This window comes from Mobula birostris, chromosome 1, assembly GCF_030028105.1.
Source record: "Mobula birostris isolate sMobBir1 chromosome 1, sMobBir1.hap1, whole genome shotgun sequence".
In the NCBI taxonomy this organism is placed as follows: Eukaryota; Metazoa; Chordata; class Chondrichthyes; order Myliobatiformes; family Myliobatidae; genus Mobula; species Mobula birostris.
The window spans coordinates 215,153,587-215,173,272 of NC_092370.1; the positions used below are offsets into that span (position 1 = coordinate 215,153,587).

At 38.4% G+C, this 19,686-nt stretch overlaps 2 protein-coding genes across 5 annotated transcripts in view; one reads left to right on the plus strand and one right to left on the minus strand.

The window, feature by feature from the left end:
* The window catches only part of soul3 (heme-binding protein soul3), a 29,652-nt gene extending 19,117 nt beyond the window's left edge, over positions 1-10,535 (plus strand). The window contains exon 6 of the mRNA XM_072271006.1: positions 7,141-10,535. Within this exon, the coding sequence (XP_072127107.1) occupies positions 7,141-7,210 (70 nt within the window). The 3' untranslated portion in view covers positions 7,211-10,535. The remainder of the gene's footprint in view (positions 1-7,140) is intronic.
* The window catches only part of fancm (FA complementation group M), a 141,617-nt gene that overhangs the window by 110,771 nt on the left and 11,160 nt on the right, over positions 1-19,686 (minus strand). For all 4 annotated transcript variants that reach the window (XM_072270954.1, XM_072270945.1, XM_072270963.1 and 1 more), the window contains exons 2-4: positions 11,967-12,139; positions 11,792-11,869; positions 3,213-3,371 (exon numbers count right to left, since the gene is read on the minus strand). In XM_072270954.1, coding sequence (XP_072127055.1) covers positions 3,213-3,371; positions 11,792-11,869; positions 11,967-12,139 — 410 coding nt within the window. The remainder of the gene's footprint in view (positions 1-3,212; positions 3,372-11,791; positions 11,870-11,966; positions 12,140-19,686) is intronic.

A 19,686-nucleotide genomic window follows, 5' to 3' on the forward strand; every position in this document is an offset into this window, starting at 1 on the left:
GTCCACAAGCCAAGATTCTCCATCAGTGAGAATGGGGACATTCGTGATAATTCTACCTCCCTTTGGTTAATTGTCTACCATCATCAGGGCTACAAGTGACAGATCTCCAAAGCCTTCAGTTAATCCCTTAATTGAAAATTTGTTTCATCACACTGCAGATAAGCAGCTTGGTTTACAGTTCTGCAATATTCAAACATGCAAGATCAAACTGATAACTAATTTGATTTTATTTTCCTTTCCTGGAAGTACAAAAAAATAGAGCTGACTGTTCTATTCCTGCTCCTTTGACCCTGACGGCTGCAAAATACAATCACAATTGATCATCAAAATTCAGTACCTTATACCCATTTTCTCTCCATATATTTGATACCTTTAGCACCAAGAATAATATAGAACTACTTATTATATACATTTGATGATTTGACTTCAACCACATTTCTTGTTAAAGAACTTGGCAGGTTCACCACTTTCTGGGTTAAGAAATTTCTTTTCATCTGTTTTTTCATAGCTTAACCCTCATTAAAAGGCCTGGATAGAGTGGATATTGAGAGGATGTTTCCTATAGTGGGAGAATCTGGCACCAGAAGGCACAGTCTCAGAATAAGACATCCCTTTAGAACAGGGAAGAAGAAAAATTTCTTTAGCCAGAGGGTGGTGAATTTGTGGAATTCATTGCCACAGAAAGCTGTGGAGGCCAAGTCATCGGGTATACGTAGAGTGGAGGCTGATAGTTTCTTGATTAGTAAGGGCATCAAAGGTTATGGGGAGAAGACAGGATAATGTGGTTGAGAGTAATAGTAAATCAGCAACGATTTATTATCATCAGAATAATAAATCTTCAATGGTAGAGTACAGTCGATGTAGGGACAGGTATAGCACTTTTTCGGCTCGCAAGGATAAGTGCCAGGAGCGAGATCAGTGGGGAGGGACGAGTGGACACTTCACCTATGAGTCTGTTGGGGTCATTCTAGAAGGAAGGAGATGTCTTCCTTTTTTAAAGAAAGGGGCTCCCTCCCTCCACGATCAACGATGCCCTCAATCGTATCTCTTCCATTTCACATGTCTGCTCCCGCCACCCGACCAGGGACAGGGTCCCTCTTGTCGCCACCTACCACCCCACCGGCCTCCACGTCCAGCACATAATTCTCCGAAACCTCCGCTATCTCCAACGGGATTGCCACTACCCAGCACATCTTTCCCTCCACCCCCCCAACTTTCTGCTTTCCACAGGGATCGCTCCCTACGTAACTCCCTTGTCCATTCGTCCCTCCCCACTGATCTCCCTCTCCTGGCACTTATCTTTGCAAGTGGAAAAAGTGCTACACCTGCCCCTACACCTCTCCCTCACTGCCACTCAAGGTCCTAAACACTCTTTCCAGGTGAGTCGACACTTCACCTGTGAGTCTGCTGGGGTCATATACCAGGTCTGGTGCTCCCGGTGTGGCCTCCTGTATAATCGGTGAGAACCGACATAGATTGGGAGACCGCTTTGCCGAACACCTGCACTCTGTCCGCCAGAAAATGCGGGATCTCCCAGTGGCCATCCATTTTAGTTTCACTTCCCATTTCTGTATGTCCATCCATGGCCTCCTCCACTGTCATGGTGAGGCCACACTTACGTTGGAGGAACAACACTTTGTGTTCCGTTTGGGTAGCCTTCAGCCTGATGGCATGAACATCAATTTCTCTAACTTCTGGTATTGCCCCCCATGCCCTCACTCTTCTTCACCATTTCTCCATACCCTTTTCCATCTCTCACCTTAACTCCTTACCCACCCATCACCTCCCTCTGGTGCTCCTCCCCCTCCCCCCTTTTCTTTCTTCCGTGGTCTTCTGTCTCTTTTACCAATCAACTTCCCAGCTCTTTACTTCATCCCTCCTCCTTCAGGTTTCACCTATCACCTTTTGTTTCTCTCGCCCCTCCCCTCACCTTTTAAATCTACTCCTCATCTTTTTTTTCTCCAGTCCTGCCAAAGGGTCTTGCACCAAAACATCAACTGTACTCTTTTCCACAGATGCTGCCTGGCCTGCTGAGTTCCTCCAGCATTTTGTGTTTATTACTCGGATTTACAACATCTGCGGATTTTCTCTTGTCTGAAATTCACCCTTTTTATTCTAGTATTTAAGACTGGCACTACACCAGTTGAATTTGTATTGTAACAGTACATCTACCACAATAGTTTGCCTATGGCTAACTCAATACAATTCTATTAGATACTTTACAGAAATGCAATTCTTTTTTTAAAACCACTTTTGGAGTATCAACAATGCCAGCAAGGCCTACATTTATTGCCCTTTCTTAAATGCCCCTTGAAAAGGTGGCAGTGAACCACCTGGTTAGATCATTGCATTCCTTCATGTGAAGACAATCCCATTATACAATTCAATAGGAAACTTCATGATATAAAGCCAAGCAAAGGAATGTGTTGGGTGACTTGGAGAGGCTCTTGCAAAGGCTGGTACTCTACTGCACCCAATTCTTTGATGTTGAGGGTAGGGAGAAGCAGTAAGATTAGCCTGGAAGGGCAACAGTAGTGCATTTCGTGGATAATACACTACAGCCACTGAGTGCTGGTGGAAGGAATGAATGTCAAGGATGGTTCATGAGGTGTCACTCAAGCAGCCTATTGTCCTGTATAGTGTTGAGTTTCTTGAGAGCTGTTGATTGGTGTTTTACTCATCCATAACATTCCTGACTTGTGCCTTCTAAATGGTGGAAAGGTCTTAGGATATCAGAAAGTGGATCATTTACTACAGGAACCCAAGCCCCCTACTCTTCTAACCAAAATACTTATGAGGCTGGCCCATTTGAGTTTCTGATTAATGCCAATTCCAAGGATATTAATGGTGGGAAACTTGCCATTGAACTTTGCATGGGTTTTGCCATAACCTTTGACAACAGAAAATGACTTGCCTTAACTCGAAATACACTTAAGCTTCAGAAATATTTTTAGATGTTTTGTATTCTATAGTAAATAGAACAGAGGAAAGTGAATATATTAAACATCTAAAATTCTCTCAAATTATACATTAAAATTCACTTTTTCTATTTTCAAAAGTTAAAAATTATGCCAGAAATCTAGTCTGGGGAACAAAACTTTCTAGAGAATGCAGTGGGTTAATATCTAAGCAGTCAGGCATTTTACTGATCAGCTGAGGTTACACATAAGCCATGTAACTTCTGTCCTTCTCTAGGAGAAAATAACACTCACCTCTAAGTATAAAGACTGAATAGCAGTGAGCTCAGGTCCCAAAGGAATTACAAACTTCTCAACATGTCGCTGGTGTGAGTAGGGCTGGACGTCCACTGAATCTTCAGACCTCACCTCCAGATGTGCAATCATAAGGTTTGAAATGACTTGCTGTACAGCCTGTCAAAAACAGGAACAATTACATATTTTTTGTGATGCAGCCTTTCTCAGCGAATGAGTTGTGAATTTAAGTCTCACTCCAAACTGATAATGCCAATTTAGTATTTAATTGTTTACATTATTATGGGCTGGTCTTTTTGGATACAATACTAAAACTGAAGCCTTACTCATTTATTAAATGGACAATATATTTCTCCCAGTAGAGGTCAGATCATAAGCAACAAATTACCATAAATATCCTTCCCAAACAGATTTGTAACTTAAGATACATTAGCTAACACACTGTTTGTAAAGTATCTAAGCAATCATAATCAACATCAATATAATTTTATAACGATATTAATACCAGATGGGATAGAGGATGGAAAAATAGATCTCATTTAAAACAGATCATTGCTGGCTTATCCACAGAAACAAGGTTGATAGTAAGAAGGTATGGAAAAGAGAGTGATACATTAGCAAAAGTCTTCTAAAGATGCATCAAGTAATATGATGACCAAGAGGTGTAATGTTGTTCCATTTTTTATTTAGAACTCATTGGACAGTTTTCAATTTTACCCCTTTCACAATGGACAATACAGATCCTAAAGAGAAAAATGTCTAAAGGAAGATCACTGGAAAGATCCTTGATAAAAGCTTTTTTTTTTTAGCACTAGCTTTCAGAGCTTCAGATTATTAATTCGAAAAGGCTTCAGGGAAGTTTTAAGTTTTTAAAAAATGGAAGGAATGGACTATTTGAACTGGATAGGCTGCAGAAAAAAAAATGGGTCATGTACACAAGTCTTCACTTAATGTCAAAAAGATTTTACCATATCTGAAAGCTGCCCTCACTTGAACCAACAGTGGATAATGGACTTGCTGTAGAAGTTCAAAACAGAACAGGACCTACTTCTTTATGTATCAAGTATGACTTTGTCCAGTAACAGTGTGCAAATGGGCAGGTATCACTGTGACGTGGAGAATGACGTTTAGTCATCCTTGAAGGTTGGCAAGAAAATTCCCAGTTTTGTTCTCCGAACTGCCCAAAGATGTTATTTTAAAAAACTGATTTTTCATCTCTCGGGAGAATGCATAGCTATAAATGTAAACATACAATGGGAATTATTTCTCATGTCATCAGCTTAGAGTAGGTTTAACTGGATTCTGCAGGGAGCGCTCATGGACTGAGGTCGTCTCTCTGGCTTCGCTCCATTCCCGTTATCCTTTTTAACCTATGATCTCCTTGATCTAATCAACTTTAAGTACACCAGAAGACTTACTTTATCTCTCTGAATTATCGATTAATTGACTTCCTTTTGTCAATCGCAACTTTTGAGCTTAAAGAAATGAGTACAAGATCTAAAACCAAAGATGGGAAAGACGCTGATGGGAACGGAGGAAAGAAGAAAGGTGACTCTAAACCAACGGAATTAACTTACGAAGTTATGGTGAAGTGTTTGGAGGAAATGTTTGAGCAGCATCGGATAAAATTATCTGAAAGTTTAACTGCTCAATTTGAACAACATCGTCAAAGCCTTAATGAAGATTTAAAATCAATCACGGAATCTTTGAAATTCCTGAATGCTGATGTTCAAAAACACGATGCAAAAATTTCTGAGCTGGATACTAAATCTCAGAGGACGGATACAAAAGTTGAGATCTTAGAGAAGAATCTAGCTTCGACTACTAAACAGCTCCAACAACTTAAATCCAAAGTTATTGATCTTGAGAATCGATCAAGAAGACAAAATTTACGTTTAATTGGCCTACCCGAGGATGTTGAGGTTGGAGATCCTGTAATATTCTTTGCTAAACTTTTAAAGGATTCGTTCGGTTCAGTTTCTCCCAACGATCCTCCATTACTTGATCGCGCCCATCGTATACCGTGGGTAAAGTCGGCAGCGGCTGTTTCCAAACCCAGACCAGTTATTCTTCGTTTCCATTACGTTAATGTTAAAGAACAACTTCTCCAGATCGCTCGTCGACAAGGGATGATCAAGTATCACCAGCATTCCTTCAGAATAGTTCAAGACTACAGTCCTGAAGTGATGAAGGAACGACTGACTTTTAAACCTTTAATGTCGGAATGCTATCAAAAAAATCTCAAACCGGCACTACTGTATCCTGCACGACTCAGAATCTCTCTTCCCGATGGAAATCGTCGTGTTTTCCACTCTACAACTGCCACTCGGAGCTTTTTGGATGATAATTTCCCATCTGATACAGATACCCTCTCTTAATCTGTGTCGGGTGCTTCCAGCACCAATTTTTTTTCTCTCTGGTGTTTTTCTTCAAAATAAACCTTCTACTACTGTGCGATGAAGGTTTTTTATAAGTTTAAGATTTTTGTTCTTTGTTTATTACTATAGTGATTATTCTATAACATATTATATATTATATTATATAACTTATATTATAGATTATTCTATAGAATATTTATCTTCTGTGAATAACATCACTTTCCCTTAGTTAACTTGTTTTAATCTATCTTTTTTTGTTATTACTAATGATCCGATCCGACGGTCATTTGTAGTTATATGCTTCCTATTTTTGATTTTCGCATAATTAAAATGGCGACTTGTCTTTCTTTTTCTATAATTTTTATTTTTTTTTCGGGACGCCATGTTCTTATGCTGCTTCCCATAATCCATTTTTCTTATTTTGGAAGCGTTTTTTTTTATTTACTCGTTTATAATTAACTAATTATATGCACTGATACTGGTTTCTTTTATTTTATATATTTTAGTAATTTTTACTATGGAGACTAATTTACAATACTGTTTATTTTTCACATATTAGACTTTGGGAGGTCACTTATCTAACATATATTTTTGGAGTTGCCCCCTGCAGAAATGGGGTTAAAGTTAGTATTAGTTAGCGCTTTCTTCAGCCTTCTCTGGCTCAGTTCGGGTTTCTACTTGGGGTTGGGGGAGGGGGTGGTCTTTTTCTTTTTTAATTTTTTCTATTGGGCTGATTCAGAACTACAAAGATGTCCCCAGTGTCGAGATTTCTGGTTCCTCTCTAATCATGTATTCCTCTTCCGATTTCATGAGCTCACATTATGGTTAACCCCTTACTCACCAAAGGGTTAATTTTTAGTTATGGCTCATTCTATTAATTTTGTCTCTTGGAATACAAATGGTTTAAACCATCCAATAAAACGGAAAAAGATTTTCAAAATATTCCAAAGACTGAATGTTCATATTATCTTTGCTCAAGAGACTCATGTAAGGAAAGAGGACAGTCAACGAACGCTTCTTTAAGTTTTGGAAAGACAAACAATACCACTCAAATGCTCAAGCCAAAATTAAAGGCGTTTCAATTTTTATTGATCCCTCAATTACATTCATTCATCAAGACATCATTTCAGATCCTAATGGCAGATTTCTGTTAATTACGGGGGTACCTTTTAATAAAAAGGTCGCTATGGTTAATGTTTATGCTCCGAATGTGGATTATCCTGAATTCTTTAAACATTTACTTACTTCCCTTCCTAATTTAAACGAGTATATGTTGATAATGGGCGGTGATTTTAATTTATGTTTGAATCCCATGTTGGATAGATCCACAAGTAGTCCGGCTTTACCGAATAAGTCGGCTACTATTATCAACTCTTTTATGTTGGATGCTGGGATTTCAGAAATTTGGAGATTTCTACATCCAAATGATAAGGAATTCTCCTTTTTTTCACATGTTCACCGTTCTTTTTCCCGAATTGATTATTTCCTGATTGACTCTCGTTTGATTCCATATGTAGTTGATTGTAATTATGACATTATTGCTATTTCAGATCATGCTCCATTGAAACTTTCCATCAAGTTAATGGATACCTTTTGTACTACCAGACAATGGCGATTTAACCCTATTTTGCTTCAAGATCAGGACTTTGTCAAATTTATAAAGGAGCAGATTGATTTCTCCTTTTCAACTAATACTACGGATGAAGTTTCCAACGGAACTGTTTGGGACGCCTTTAAAGCTTATATCCGTGGTCAGATTATTTCCTATTCGGCCGGTTTGAAAAGACGTATTAACAATGAAATACTTCTACTGGTTGATAAAATTAAAGCAGTTGATAAAAAATATGCTATTTCTCCTAGCAAGGAGCTGTACAAACACAGAGTTGAACCCCAATTGGAACATAGCTTATTATTAACATCCTTGATCGAAAATCAATTAATGAGAACTAGAAGTGATTTTTATATTCATAGTGATAAATCGGGTAAATTACTGGCTAACCAATTGAAATTTGATTCCATTAAACGTCAAATTACTAAGATCCGCAAACAGGATGATACTTTCAGTTGATCATGTTGGGATAAACCAAACCTTTCAAGAATTTTATACCTCTTTATATCATTCTGATTTTCCTCATGATTCTAATTTCATGCATGATTTTTTAAGTAAATTGAGTTTTCCGAAACTATCTCCCGAAGATTGCCTATCATTAGAAACTTCCATTTCAGAGGAAGAAATAATAACTGCAATCTCATCATTAAATTCCGGTAAAGCACCCGGTCCCGATGGGTTTACAGTGGAACTTTTTAAATTTTTTTCCTCCATTCTTTCTTCTAAGTTGTCTAGAATATTTAAGGAAGCAATTAGTTTAGGTAAATTACCACAATCGTTTTATGAAGCCTCTATTTCCTTAATTCTTAAAAAGAATAAAGATCCTACGGATTGTGCATCTTACAGACCGATATCTCTTCTGAATGTAGATTCAAAAATTTTTTCAAAAATTCTAGCTACTAGACTGGAGAAGGTGTTACCTCAAATTATTTCCATGGATCAAACCGAATTTATTAAAAATCGCTATTCATCTTTCAATATTAGGAGGTTAATGAATATTGTTTATACCCCCTCACTTACTACCCCGGAATGTATTATCTCATTAGATGTTGAGAAAGCCTTTGACAGAGTTGAATGGCCTTATTTATTTAATGTTCTTGAGAAATTTAATTTTAATTTGACATTTATATCTTGGATTAAATTGTTATATTACTCCCCGGTAGCCTCGGTCTGTACAAATAATTATAGATCTCCTTTTTCTCGTCTTTTTCGCGGTACTAGGCAAGGTTGCCCTCTTAGTCCTTTACTATTTAATATTGCTCTTGAACCTTTAGCAATTGCTATCCGTGACTCGCCAAATATTGTTGGTATTACCCGTGGAAATGAAATACATAAACTATCATTATATGCAGATGATTTGTTGTTATATATCTCTAACCCGGAGAAGTCAATTCCTGCTATCTTAGATCTGTTAGCTCAATTTAGTAACTTTTCTGGTTACAAATTGAATCTTAGTAAGAGTGAATTATTCCCTTTAAATAAGCATGTACCTATTTATGGACATTTACCATTTAAATTGGTTACTGATTCATTTATATACTTAGGGATAACAATTACCAAAAAATATAAAGATTTATTTAAAGCTAATTTTTTACCTTTAATTGATCAGATGAAACTTTTATTTACCAAATGGTCCCCAATCTCTTTGTCTTTGATTGGTCGGATTAATGCTATTAAGATGATCATTTTGCCTAAATTTTTGTATATATTTCAATCGGTTCCAATTTTTATCCCAAAATCTTTTTTTGATAACGTAGATTCAAAAATTTCCTCATATATTTGGCAGAATAAAAATCCTAGGTTAGGTAAAAGATATTTACAGAAATCCAAGAAGGAGGGGGGACTTGCCCTCCCAAATTTTAGATTCTATTATTGGGCAATTAATATTCGATATTTAAAATTTTGGCTACAAGATTTGGACGCATCTTTAAACCCTCATTGGGTAAATCTTGAATCTAATTCATTACAAGGGTTTTCCTTGGGTTCGGTTTTAGGAACTTTACTTCCTTTTACTTCTTTTAAATCAGATAAACAAATGAATAACCCAATAGTTAAGCATACTTTACGTATATGGTTTCAATTCCGAAGATTTTTTGGGTTTAATCAATTCATTCTAGCAAGTTCCATTATATCAAATTTTCTTTTTCAACCTTCCATGATGGATCAAGCTTACTTTGATTGGAAAACCAAAGGTATAATATCTTTTCGCGATTTATTCTTGGATAACTGTTTTATGTCTTTTGATCAACTCTCTAATAAATATAACTTACCCAGATCTCACTTTTTTAGATATTTACAGATTAGAAACTTTTTAATTACTGTCTCTCCTAATTTTCCACACCCATATCCAATGGACACTTTGGAAAAAATCTTAGACTTAAATCTTTCTCAGAAAGGTGTAATAGCAATTGTATATAATATAATTATGAATTTATGTCCTGATGCCTCTAATAAAATTAAAGCTGACTGAGAAAGAGAACTTGAGATTAATATACCGACTGAAAAATGGGAAAAAATTCTTCAGTTGGTGAATTCATCCTCTGTATGTGCTAAGCGTAGGTTGATACAGTTTAAAGTAGTTCACAGGGTTCATATGTCCAAAGATAAACTATCTCGTTATTACTCTTATATTAATCCAATATGTGACAGATGCCAGTCTGAGATTGCTTCTCTAACTCACATGTTTTGGTCATGTCCCTTGTTGGAGAAATATTGGAAAGATATTTTTGATATTATTTCAACGGTCCTAAATATAGACTTACAACCTCATCCAATTACTGCTATCTTTGGACTACCAATGATAGACTCAAATAATTTAACCTCTTCATCACAAAGGATGATTGCATTTCTTACTTTAATAGCTAGAAGGTCCATTTTGTTGAATTGGAAAGAGATCAACCCTCCTACAGTATCTCATTGGTTTTCACAAACTATGGTGTGTCTGAATTTGGAGAAAATTAGAAGTGCAGTTTATGACCCTTCTATTAAGTTTGAAAAAATTTGGAGGCCATTTATTCAGCATTTTCATTTGATGTAATTTGATCATTTCCAAACTTGTTTTATTTCTCTGTACTGTTGTTGGAGGGGAATGGAATCGTCGACGCTGAGGTTTTCTTCTTTTCCATTTTTAAGTTGTTAGTTTTGCCCAAGTCTTTTAGTTTAGTTTAGTTGTTTTTTTTTCTTTTGGGATGGGTTTTTTTTTCTCTTTTTTTGTCTTTTTTCCTTTTTTTGCTTTATATTATCCGTGATCAGTTCTACATCTATGGGAGTTTTGGTAATTTCCACTATTTGGTTTTGCAATTACTCTTTTTTTAAATGTAACAATACATCTCATATTATCTGTATTATTGCTATGTTTTGTTTCTATATTTTGAAATTAATAAAAAGATTGAAAAAGAAAGAGTAGGTTTGACTGACTCTAATACATAATACATTTCTGCATCTTCACAGGCAGCCAATTCACTTGATCTGCTTCCTACTAAAAGTTGCGTACTCACACTTCATACTCTCAACTTGGGTTTCACACAGCCAGTTAGAAGCAGAAGGATCCTTTCAAAGATATCCTCAAGACCAAGAAACACACATAAAAGTTGCTGGTGAACGCAGCAGGCCAGGCAGCATCTCGAGGAAGAGGTGCAGTCGACGTTTCAGGCCGAGACCTGAAACGTCGACTGCACCTCTTCCTCGAGGTGCTGCCTGGCCTGCTGCGTTCACCAGCAACTTTTATGTGTGTTGCTTGAATCTCCAGCATCTGCAGAATTCCTGTTGTTTGCGCTCAAGACCAAGAAGCTGGTTTGTTTTAAACCTAGCTTTTCAGGATTCTGCTCGTAGCAAATCCTCATATTTTACTATCGTAATGGACATGGTTCATTGCTGACATTGATTAGGTTCATTTTCAAAGATTGCCACTGAATTTGGAACTGTTAGCTTAGAACTGCCCAAAGCTCACTCAGTCTCTCTCTGATCTTTGAGTAGTTTGACCCTGCAGAAAACAGTTTCAATACTTAATTTTGGAGAAGTAAATTAAAAGCCTAATCACAATAAAACCAAATATTAACATGAATTTAACATTCATTAAAATCTATCACCTAAAATAGCAGAACATAACAAAGGCGCTTTAGTCACATAATTACATAAAACACTGCCTTAAAATAAATCAAGTTAAAATATCTCAGGATGTCCTCCCATAGCAGGGACGAAAAATATGAAAATTCATCTTTGTAGCTCCCTATAAGAATATACCATGAAAACTTTGGCAACGGTATATATAACCATCCTCACCTCTACCATGGCTGACTTGCATTGTCATAAACCATAGTCCATAAAGATATTTATAGACTTGACGATTTCTAATACAACATGCAAAGAGAAGCATTCCAGAGGTTGAATTCATGAACAGCCAAATCCCAATAAATACTCAAGGACAAAAACTGCAAAGTTGCTAAAATTAAACATATGGGTATTCTTCATCTCGACAGCGATTGTACTTTCATCATCCTTATGCTATGATTTCTCCCTTTGTGTACCCGGTCTTTGGAAAAGCATGAACTCTAATTAATTTATACCTGGCACCAATTGTGCAAGTAACTAACCTTTACATCCCCACCTGGAGTGGCAGTCAAAGCCAGAATACGGAACTGAAGTGTATGGTTGCATAGCTCCTTAATCACCTTCAACAGAAAAAAAAGTGAAAGTTATTAAAAATATTAAATCATGCCAGTATCAAGTAGCAAAGTAGCTACATACATATCTGTAATCATACTGTACCTGGCAATATGCATGATTTCCTAGTGCCTTGTGTGCTTCATCAACCACCAAACACTTTACATTAGCAGCTGGACAAGCTCCTCGAGAAAGATCATTCATCATAACCTGTGGTGTGAGGAAGAAAACCCGTCTGGTTTTCCAAATACCCTGACGATTCAATGCCTGTGTATGTCCTGAAAAAGTTATTGAATACTTAATTGATATCAATTTTGGTACATGCAGTTTTGTAAAATTAACAGCCAACTACCATGATCACTTCCAACTAAAGACATTACTAAAATATTGCATTGACAATTGGTTTTCTAATGCCTAAAAAGATTATGGGACCTCAGGTTGGGAATGCCTGGTCTAGATAACTTTCAATTTTGCTGAGGTTTCAAATCACAGTCACAGACTAAAGAAATAATAACATTTCTAAAACATCCTCCTCTGGGGAGAACAAGTTAAAATAAATAAGCAGTCACTCTTGTATTTAGTTTCCTTTTAGCCAGCTTTGGAACACTGGAAGCAGATCCCACATATCAACAGCAGAAATGTCATGCTAGGAGGTATAGAGATGGTGTTTCAGAATGCACTTTAAAAAGTTGAGAGCAGATCATCTGGCTGCCCCTACAAAATCAGGTAGCATAAATGAAGAATGGGAGGTACTGCAAATTCTCACTTCATCCTTTGTCTTCTGTAAATATAAAAAAAGGGTGAAAGAACATTCTTAAGTTGAGCTAATAATAGCAGACTAAAAAACTCACGGGCAACCCTATTTGAGAATTCTACCAAACAATGACAATATCCTTCATTCACCAAATACAATGGATTCTGGTTAATTGGACCATTGGTTAATCGGGGGAGTTGTTTATTTGGGGCAAATCTTAAAAAACAAAAACTAAATTGAGAAAATTGCCAGGATTCCTTTTGTTCATTTGGAACACTGCCGCTTAATTGCGACAGGAGATTGTTGCCAAACGAATTGTAAGTAGCATTAGTCATGAGCACTTGCGTGGCATTTAATGCCATACCATGCTTTGAGTGAACAGTTTTTAAATAACATTAGTTGCATGTATTTGTGTTCAAAAAACAGTGATTTTTGTCACTGATAGTTAGTGAGAAATAAGCAGTAAGACAATTACATACTGTTTTCTTCACTGCAGTTTCAAGCATTCAGGCTTGATCGTGCCAGAAACACCCAGGAGTGAAAATGAGACTATTTCAACAAGTTCGAAACTATGAAAAACTTGAAGGAATCAACAATCATTGCATTGTATGAAGGCAGTCCATTATCAGCACTTGCTGTCTGCACTGAATTTGTTCATAGAACATTGAATAGTACAGCACAGTACAGGCCCTTCAGTCCACAATGTTGTGCCGACCCTCAAACCCTGCTTCCCATATAACCCCCCCACCTTAAATTCCTCCATATACCTGTCTAGTAGTCATCATGTACACCGGATGAACTGCTCTGTCGATAACACTGGACAACAAAGATTTTGCTTCCTGAATACCTTTGGGTGTGCCTTATGGATTTTGGGCTGCTGATCATGAAAATCACCATGAAATTACCCTATTACGCACCATTTATTTCAATTCATAATTCAAGTAAGAATAACTGATGGCAAGATTAAGGAAGCCATTTTTGTTGGTCCACAAATCAAACAAATCATCAAAGAACACACATCAAAGTTGCTGGTGAACGCAGCAGGCCAGGCAGCATCTTTAGGAAGAGGTACAGTCGACGTTTCGGGCCGAGACCCTTCGTCTTGAATTCCCAGCATCTGCAGAATTCCTCGTGTTTGCGGTTTTAAAATAATCAAAGACATCAATTCGAAGAACTTCTAGTGGGACTGGAGAAAATTGCATAGAAGGTATTCAAGGATGCCGTTGAAAATTTTCTTGGCAACTACAGAGCACCAAACTACATGAAGCTGGTTGACAACATGCTTCAAGCATACAAAACTATGAAGTGCAACATGTCACTAAAACTTCATTTTCTGCATTCCCATTTAGACTTCTTCCATGGCATGGGATCCAGGGAAGTTTGGCCAGGTGGATTCAGAATTGGCTTGCCTGCAGAAGGCAGAGGGTTGTGGTGGAGGGAGTACATTCAGATTGGAGGGTTGTGACCAGTGGTGTCCCACAAGGATCCGTTCTGGTACCTCTACTTTTCGTGATTTTTATTAATGACCTGGATGTGGGGGTAGAAGGGTGGGTTGGCAAGTTTGCAGACAACACAAAGGTTGGTGGTGTTGTAGATAGTGTAGAGGATTGTCGAAGATTGCAGAGAGACATTGATAGGTTGCAGAAGTGGGCTGAGAAGTGGCAGATGGAGTTCAACCCAGAGAAGTGTGAGGTGGTACACTGTGGAAGGGCAAACTCCAAGGCAGAGTACAAAGTAAATGGCAGGATACTTGATAGCGCGGAGGAGCAGAGGGATCTGGGGGTACATGTCCACAGATCCCTGAAAGTTGCCTCACAGGTAGATAGGGTAGTTAAGATAGCTTATGGGGTGTTAGCCTTCATAAGTCGAGGGACAGAGTTTAAGAGTCGCGAGGTAATGATGCTGCTCTATAAAACTCTGGTTAGGCCACACTTGGAGTACTGTGTCCAGTTCCAGTCGCCTCACTATAGGAAGGGTGTGGAAGCATTGGAAAGGGTACAGAGGAGATTTACCAGGATGCTGCCTGGTTTAGATAGTATGCATTATGATCAGAGATTAAGGGAGCTAGAGCTTTACTCTTTGGAGAGAAGGAGGATGAGAGGAGACATGATAGAGCTATACAAGATATTAAGAGGAATAGATAGAGTAGACAGCCAGCGCCTCTTCCCCGGGGCACCACTGCTCAATACAAGGGGACATGGCTTTAAGGTAAGGGGTGAGAAGTTCAAGGGGGATATTAGAGGAAGGTTTTTTTACTCAGAGAGTGGTTGGTGCATGGAATGCACTTCCTGAGTCAGTGTTGGAGGCAGATACACTAGTGAAATTTAAGAGACTACTAGACAGGTATATGGAGGAATTTAAGGTGGGGGGCTTATATGGGAGGCAGGGTTTGTGGGTCAGCACAACAATGTGGGCCAAAGGTCCTGTACTGTGCTGTACTATTCTATGTTCTATATGTTCCCTGCAAATCTTGACACTGTCAGTGACAAGCATGGTAAAAGGTTTCACCAGGGCTTTGAGGTCATGGAGAAATGGCTTTAGGGCAACTGAATCCATCAATGCTGGCTGATTATAGTTGCATCTAAGTGAGAAGCCTCAGACACACAGTATAAATGAAAATCATTAACATTTTTAGCTTAGTTGAACTACTGCAAAGCGTCAGCACTGTTATGCAATTAAGACACATTATATTCAAAAAATGTTAATTTCTTGTTTCTCCAATTCATATGTGATACAAGTAGTCTGAAGTTATATTTGTGTTTGGCTTCAAGCGTTCTATCATAAACAAAAAAAATTCTGAGGGAGCAACACTTCCGAAAATATTTGCTGTCCAGTGTAACTATTAGGAACTAATAAAGTTTTATAGTACTGTGGTACTATTGGTAGTGCTCCAGTTTGTTCTGTATATCATTTAAATACATCATGTGTTATTTAGTTTGTCTTTTTTCTACCTTTTCAACTATTTCCATGAAACTTTGGCTAATTGGGGCAGCTACTTAATTGGGCCAAAATGTACTGCTCCTGATGTGTCCCAATAAACCAAAATCCACTGTGCTAAAATGTGCTGATTCCTGTTAACTAAGTTCAGTCTGGATGTTTTCAGCCATTTATTGAGCTTTTAAATCACTAAAGCAATTAGACATGAAATCAATGCCCTGTTCATGAGCAGCAATTGTTAGAAATGGCTCTGGATTTCCATAAATCTGATATAAAACAGAACTGATCAAAGTACCACTTCAAAAAAAAAAACCAGCAGCACAATTTTTCCAATGAAAATAATCTATCCAACTGCAATATGTAGATCCTGAGACATGATTTTTAGCAGAACAAAAGATAGCTTTGCAGGTGAATGGGTGGAAGTAATTTACAATAAAGAGATACCCGAAATGGATTCTCAGTCGTTTCAGAGAATTAATAACCTTGCCCTTATGGAAATACAATTACCTTGTACACCTGTATCAAAAAATTATGTATGACTGAGAAGGTAAGGATTTAATGCCTTCTAAATGAGGTGGAATATGGTGGTGAACTACTGCAGCCCACATGATGAAGATAACCTTTCTCATTCTTCTGAGCTCCAGCAAACTTGCCTCATCTATTTGCAAACATTGATAAACATGTGAACAGGGAAGACAACTCTTTAAATGCTTCCATCCTCAATGATGGTAGCTATGAGGAGAAGTGAGAAGAATATGTCTGAAGCTTTTGGAACCATCTTCAACCAGAGTCCGACTAGTTCGGCTTCCAAATTTTAAACACAATCACAGAGGAGAAAGTGTGGAACTCTGGAATTTCCTCTGCAAACTATTTTTCCTCTCTTTCCTTCTTTAGAATGCTATTTTGGCAACTTTCCCCAATATTCCTTCATATAGCTGCATAGCAAGTTTTTGTTGGATTATGCTCAGGTGAAGTGCTTTGGAACATTTTGTTATAAATAAATGGAAGTTGGTTGCTCTCTGATTTACACCAAAATAAAATGTTACTTGGGCTTCTTTCCTCATGAAGAAGTGCAGCCTTGATATAAAGGGAAGTCACTCTCATTCCAGTTGAATAAAATTAAGCTTTGCTGCCCTCTCTTCTCTTCCCTACCCACCATCCACATTATGTTTTAATTTTAATCATAACTAATAGATTCGTCCAAAGACTTTTGTTATTAATTGAAAAAAAACTTACTTTATATACTTAATAATTAATATAATTATTTGACCGATGCTATAATGCTATATGATGCCCTGTCCTTTTATACTAAATGAGCACTTCCCAAAACCAGCTGCATGCTGGAAATAATCAAACAGTTAAAAGTGTAAAATCAAATAAGGGCATTTCTTCTAAATTGGAAGACACTAACAATGGAAGGAGAGAATAAACAACGTTGTAGAGCAACCAGTTTTGAAGTTTTATCTAGCAGAATAGACAAAGGCAAAACAGTTAGTGCTGTGTATTGGAATTTCAGAAGGTCTTTGATTTTAAAAAAGATCCATCAAAAGATTCAAACAAAATTAGAGTGTACAGAGTTACAATAGATTGAACACATGAGACTGCAGTTGCTGGAGGAATTCAGTGGGTCACACAGCATCTGTGGGTTTTGGGGGGGGATATGGGAAAGAGAAAAGGGGAAGGAATTACCAATATTTTGGGTTGAAAGACTGCAACAAGGCACTTGAGGATTATCTTGTGGAAGACACAGGAAACGGATCATTTTTGGGTTAGGGAGCTCTGACTGGATACTGTCACCTGGAACCTTCATTCTTTATAATCTACATCAATCATCTGAATGAATGTGGGCATCAAACACCACATCCAAGTTTGCTGATGTTACAGAGCCATATAGATCAGTAAAATAAATAGGCAAGGGTATAGTAGATGGAGGAAAATGTGGAAAAATTTGGAAAAATCTGAGTTCATCGTTTAATAGAAAAAAATAGAAAAGGAGTTTATTTTTTTTAATACTTTATACTTTATTGTCACCAAACAATTGATACTAGAATGTACAATCATCACAGCCATATGTGATTCTGCGCTTCCTGCTCCCTGGATTACAAATATCAAATATTAAAAATAGTAAAAATTAGTAAATATTAAAAATTTAAATTATAAATCATAAATAGAAAATAGAAAAATGGGAAGTAAGGTAGTGCAAAAAATCTGAGAGGCAGGTCCGGATATTTGGAGGGTACGGCCCAGATCCGGGTCAGGATCCGTTCAGCTGTCTGATCACAGTTGGAAAGAAGCTGTTCCCAAATCTGGCCATACGAGTCTTCAAGCTCCTGAGCCTTCTCCCGGAGGGAAGAGAGACGAAAAGTGTGTCGGCTGGGTGGGTCGTGTCCTTGATTATCCTAGTAGCACTGCTCTGACAGCGTGCAGTGTAAAGTGAGTCCAAGGACAGAAGATTGGTTTGTGTGATGTGCTGCGCTGTGTTCATGACCTTCTGCAGTTTCTTTCGGTCTTGGACAGGACAACTTCCATACCAGGTTGTGATGCACCCTAGAAGAATGCTTTCTACGGTGCATCTATAAAAATTAGTGAGGGTTTTAGGGGACAAGCTAAACTTCTTTAGTTTTCTCAGGAAGTAAAGGCGCTGGTGGGCCTTCTGCTTGGTTGGACCAAGTCAGGTCATTTGTGATATTGACCCTGAGAAACTTAAACCTTTTGACCTGTTCCACTTACGCACCACCGATGTAAATTGGGTCGTGTGGTCCGCTACTCCTTCTGAAGTCAACAACCAATTCCTTCGTCTTGTTGACGTTGAGGGATAGGTTATTGTCTTCACACCATGCCACCAGGTTCTTAATTTCCTCTCTGTATTCAAACTCATTATTACCCGAGATATGGCCTACAATTGTTGTGTCATCAGCAAACTTATATATTGAGTTTGATGGAAACTTGGCTACACAATCATGGGTGTACAGTGAGTACAGCAGGGGGCTGAGTACACAGCCTTGTGGGGCACCGGTGCTCAGAGTGATTGTAGAGGAGAGCTTGTCCCCTATTTTTACAGCCTGGGTCCTGTCTGTGAGGAAGTTGAAGATCCAGCTGCAGATCTGAGTGCTATGGCCTAGGTTCCGGAGCTTTGGAATCAGTTTATTTGAAATGATGGTATTAAAAGTAGAGCTGTAGTCAATGAAAAGGAGTCTTACGTATGCGTCTTTATTCTCCAGGTGTTCTAAGGAGGAATGTAGGGCCAGAGAGATGGCATCTGCCGTTGACCTGTTGCTCCGGTAGGCGAATTGCAAAGCGTCGAGGTTGACCTGTAGGCTGTGGTTGATGTGTGCCATAACCAATCTCTTGAAGCACTTCATAGTAATTGATGTCAGAGCCACAGGTCGAAAGTCATTCAGGCATGCCACCTTGCTCTTCTTCAGCACTGGGATTATCGTTGCCTTCTTAAAATACAAGGGGATCTTAGACTGAAGCACGGAGCAGTTGAAGATGTCAGCAAACACTCCAGCTAGCTCGCTTGCACAGGCCTGGAAAACCCGCCCTGGGACACCATCTGGGCCCGTCGCCTTCCTTGGATTTATCTTCAGGAAGGCCCTTCTAACGTCCTCCTCGGTGATGAATCTCAATGCCACCAGGTCCAGTTCATCCGGAGGGAGCAGGACGTTCCTCTTCTGTTCGAATCTTGTGTAGAATACGTTAAGTTCGTCAGGAAGAGAAGCGCCACAGTTATTGATTTTCCCAGCCCTTTCTTTGCACCCAGTGATCTCATTTAGACCCTGCCATAGTCTACTGGCATCCCTTTAGTTAGCCTGGGCTTCCAACTTGGCTCGATATCGCCTCTTGGCGCCCTTAATGGCTTTCCGGAGTTCACGCCTGGATTTCATGTAGCGACTGGTGTCCCCGGACCTAAAAGCCGCAGCTCTAGCCTTTAAAAGGGACTTGGCCTCATAATTCATCCAAGATTTCCAGTTAGGGAATACCCGGATCGTCTTGCGAGACACACAGTCCTCCATGCATTTCCAAACAAAGTCCGTGGCAGCTGAGGCATACTCATCGAGGTTAGCTGCCAAGTCCTTGAATACTAACCAGACCACCAATTCAAAGCAGTCACGGGGGACCTCATCCGTTTCC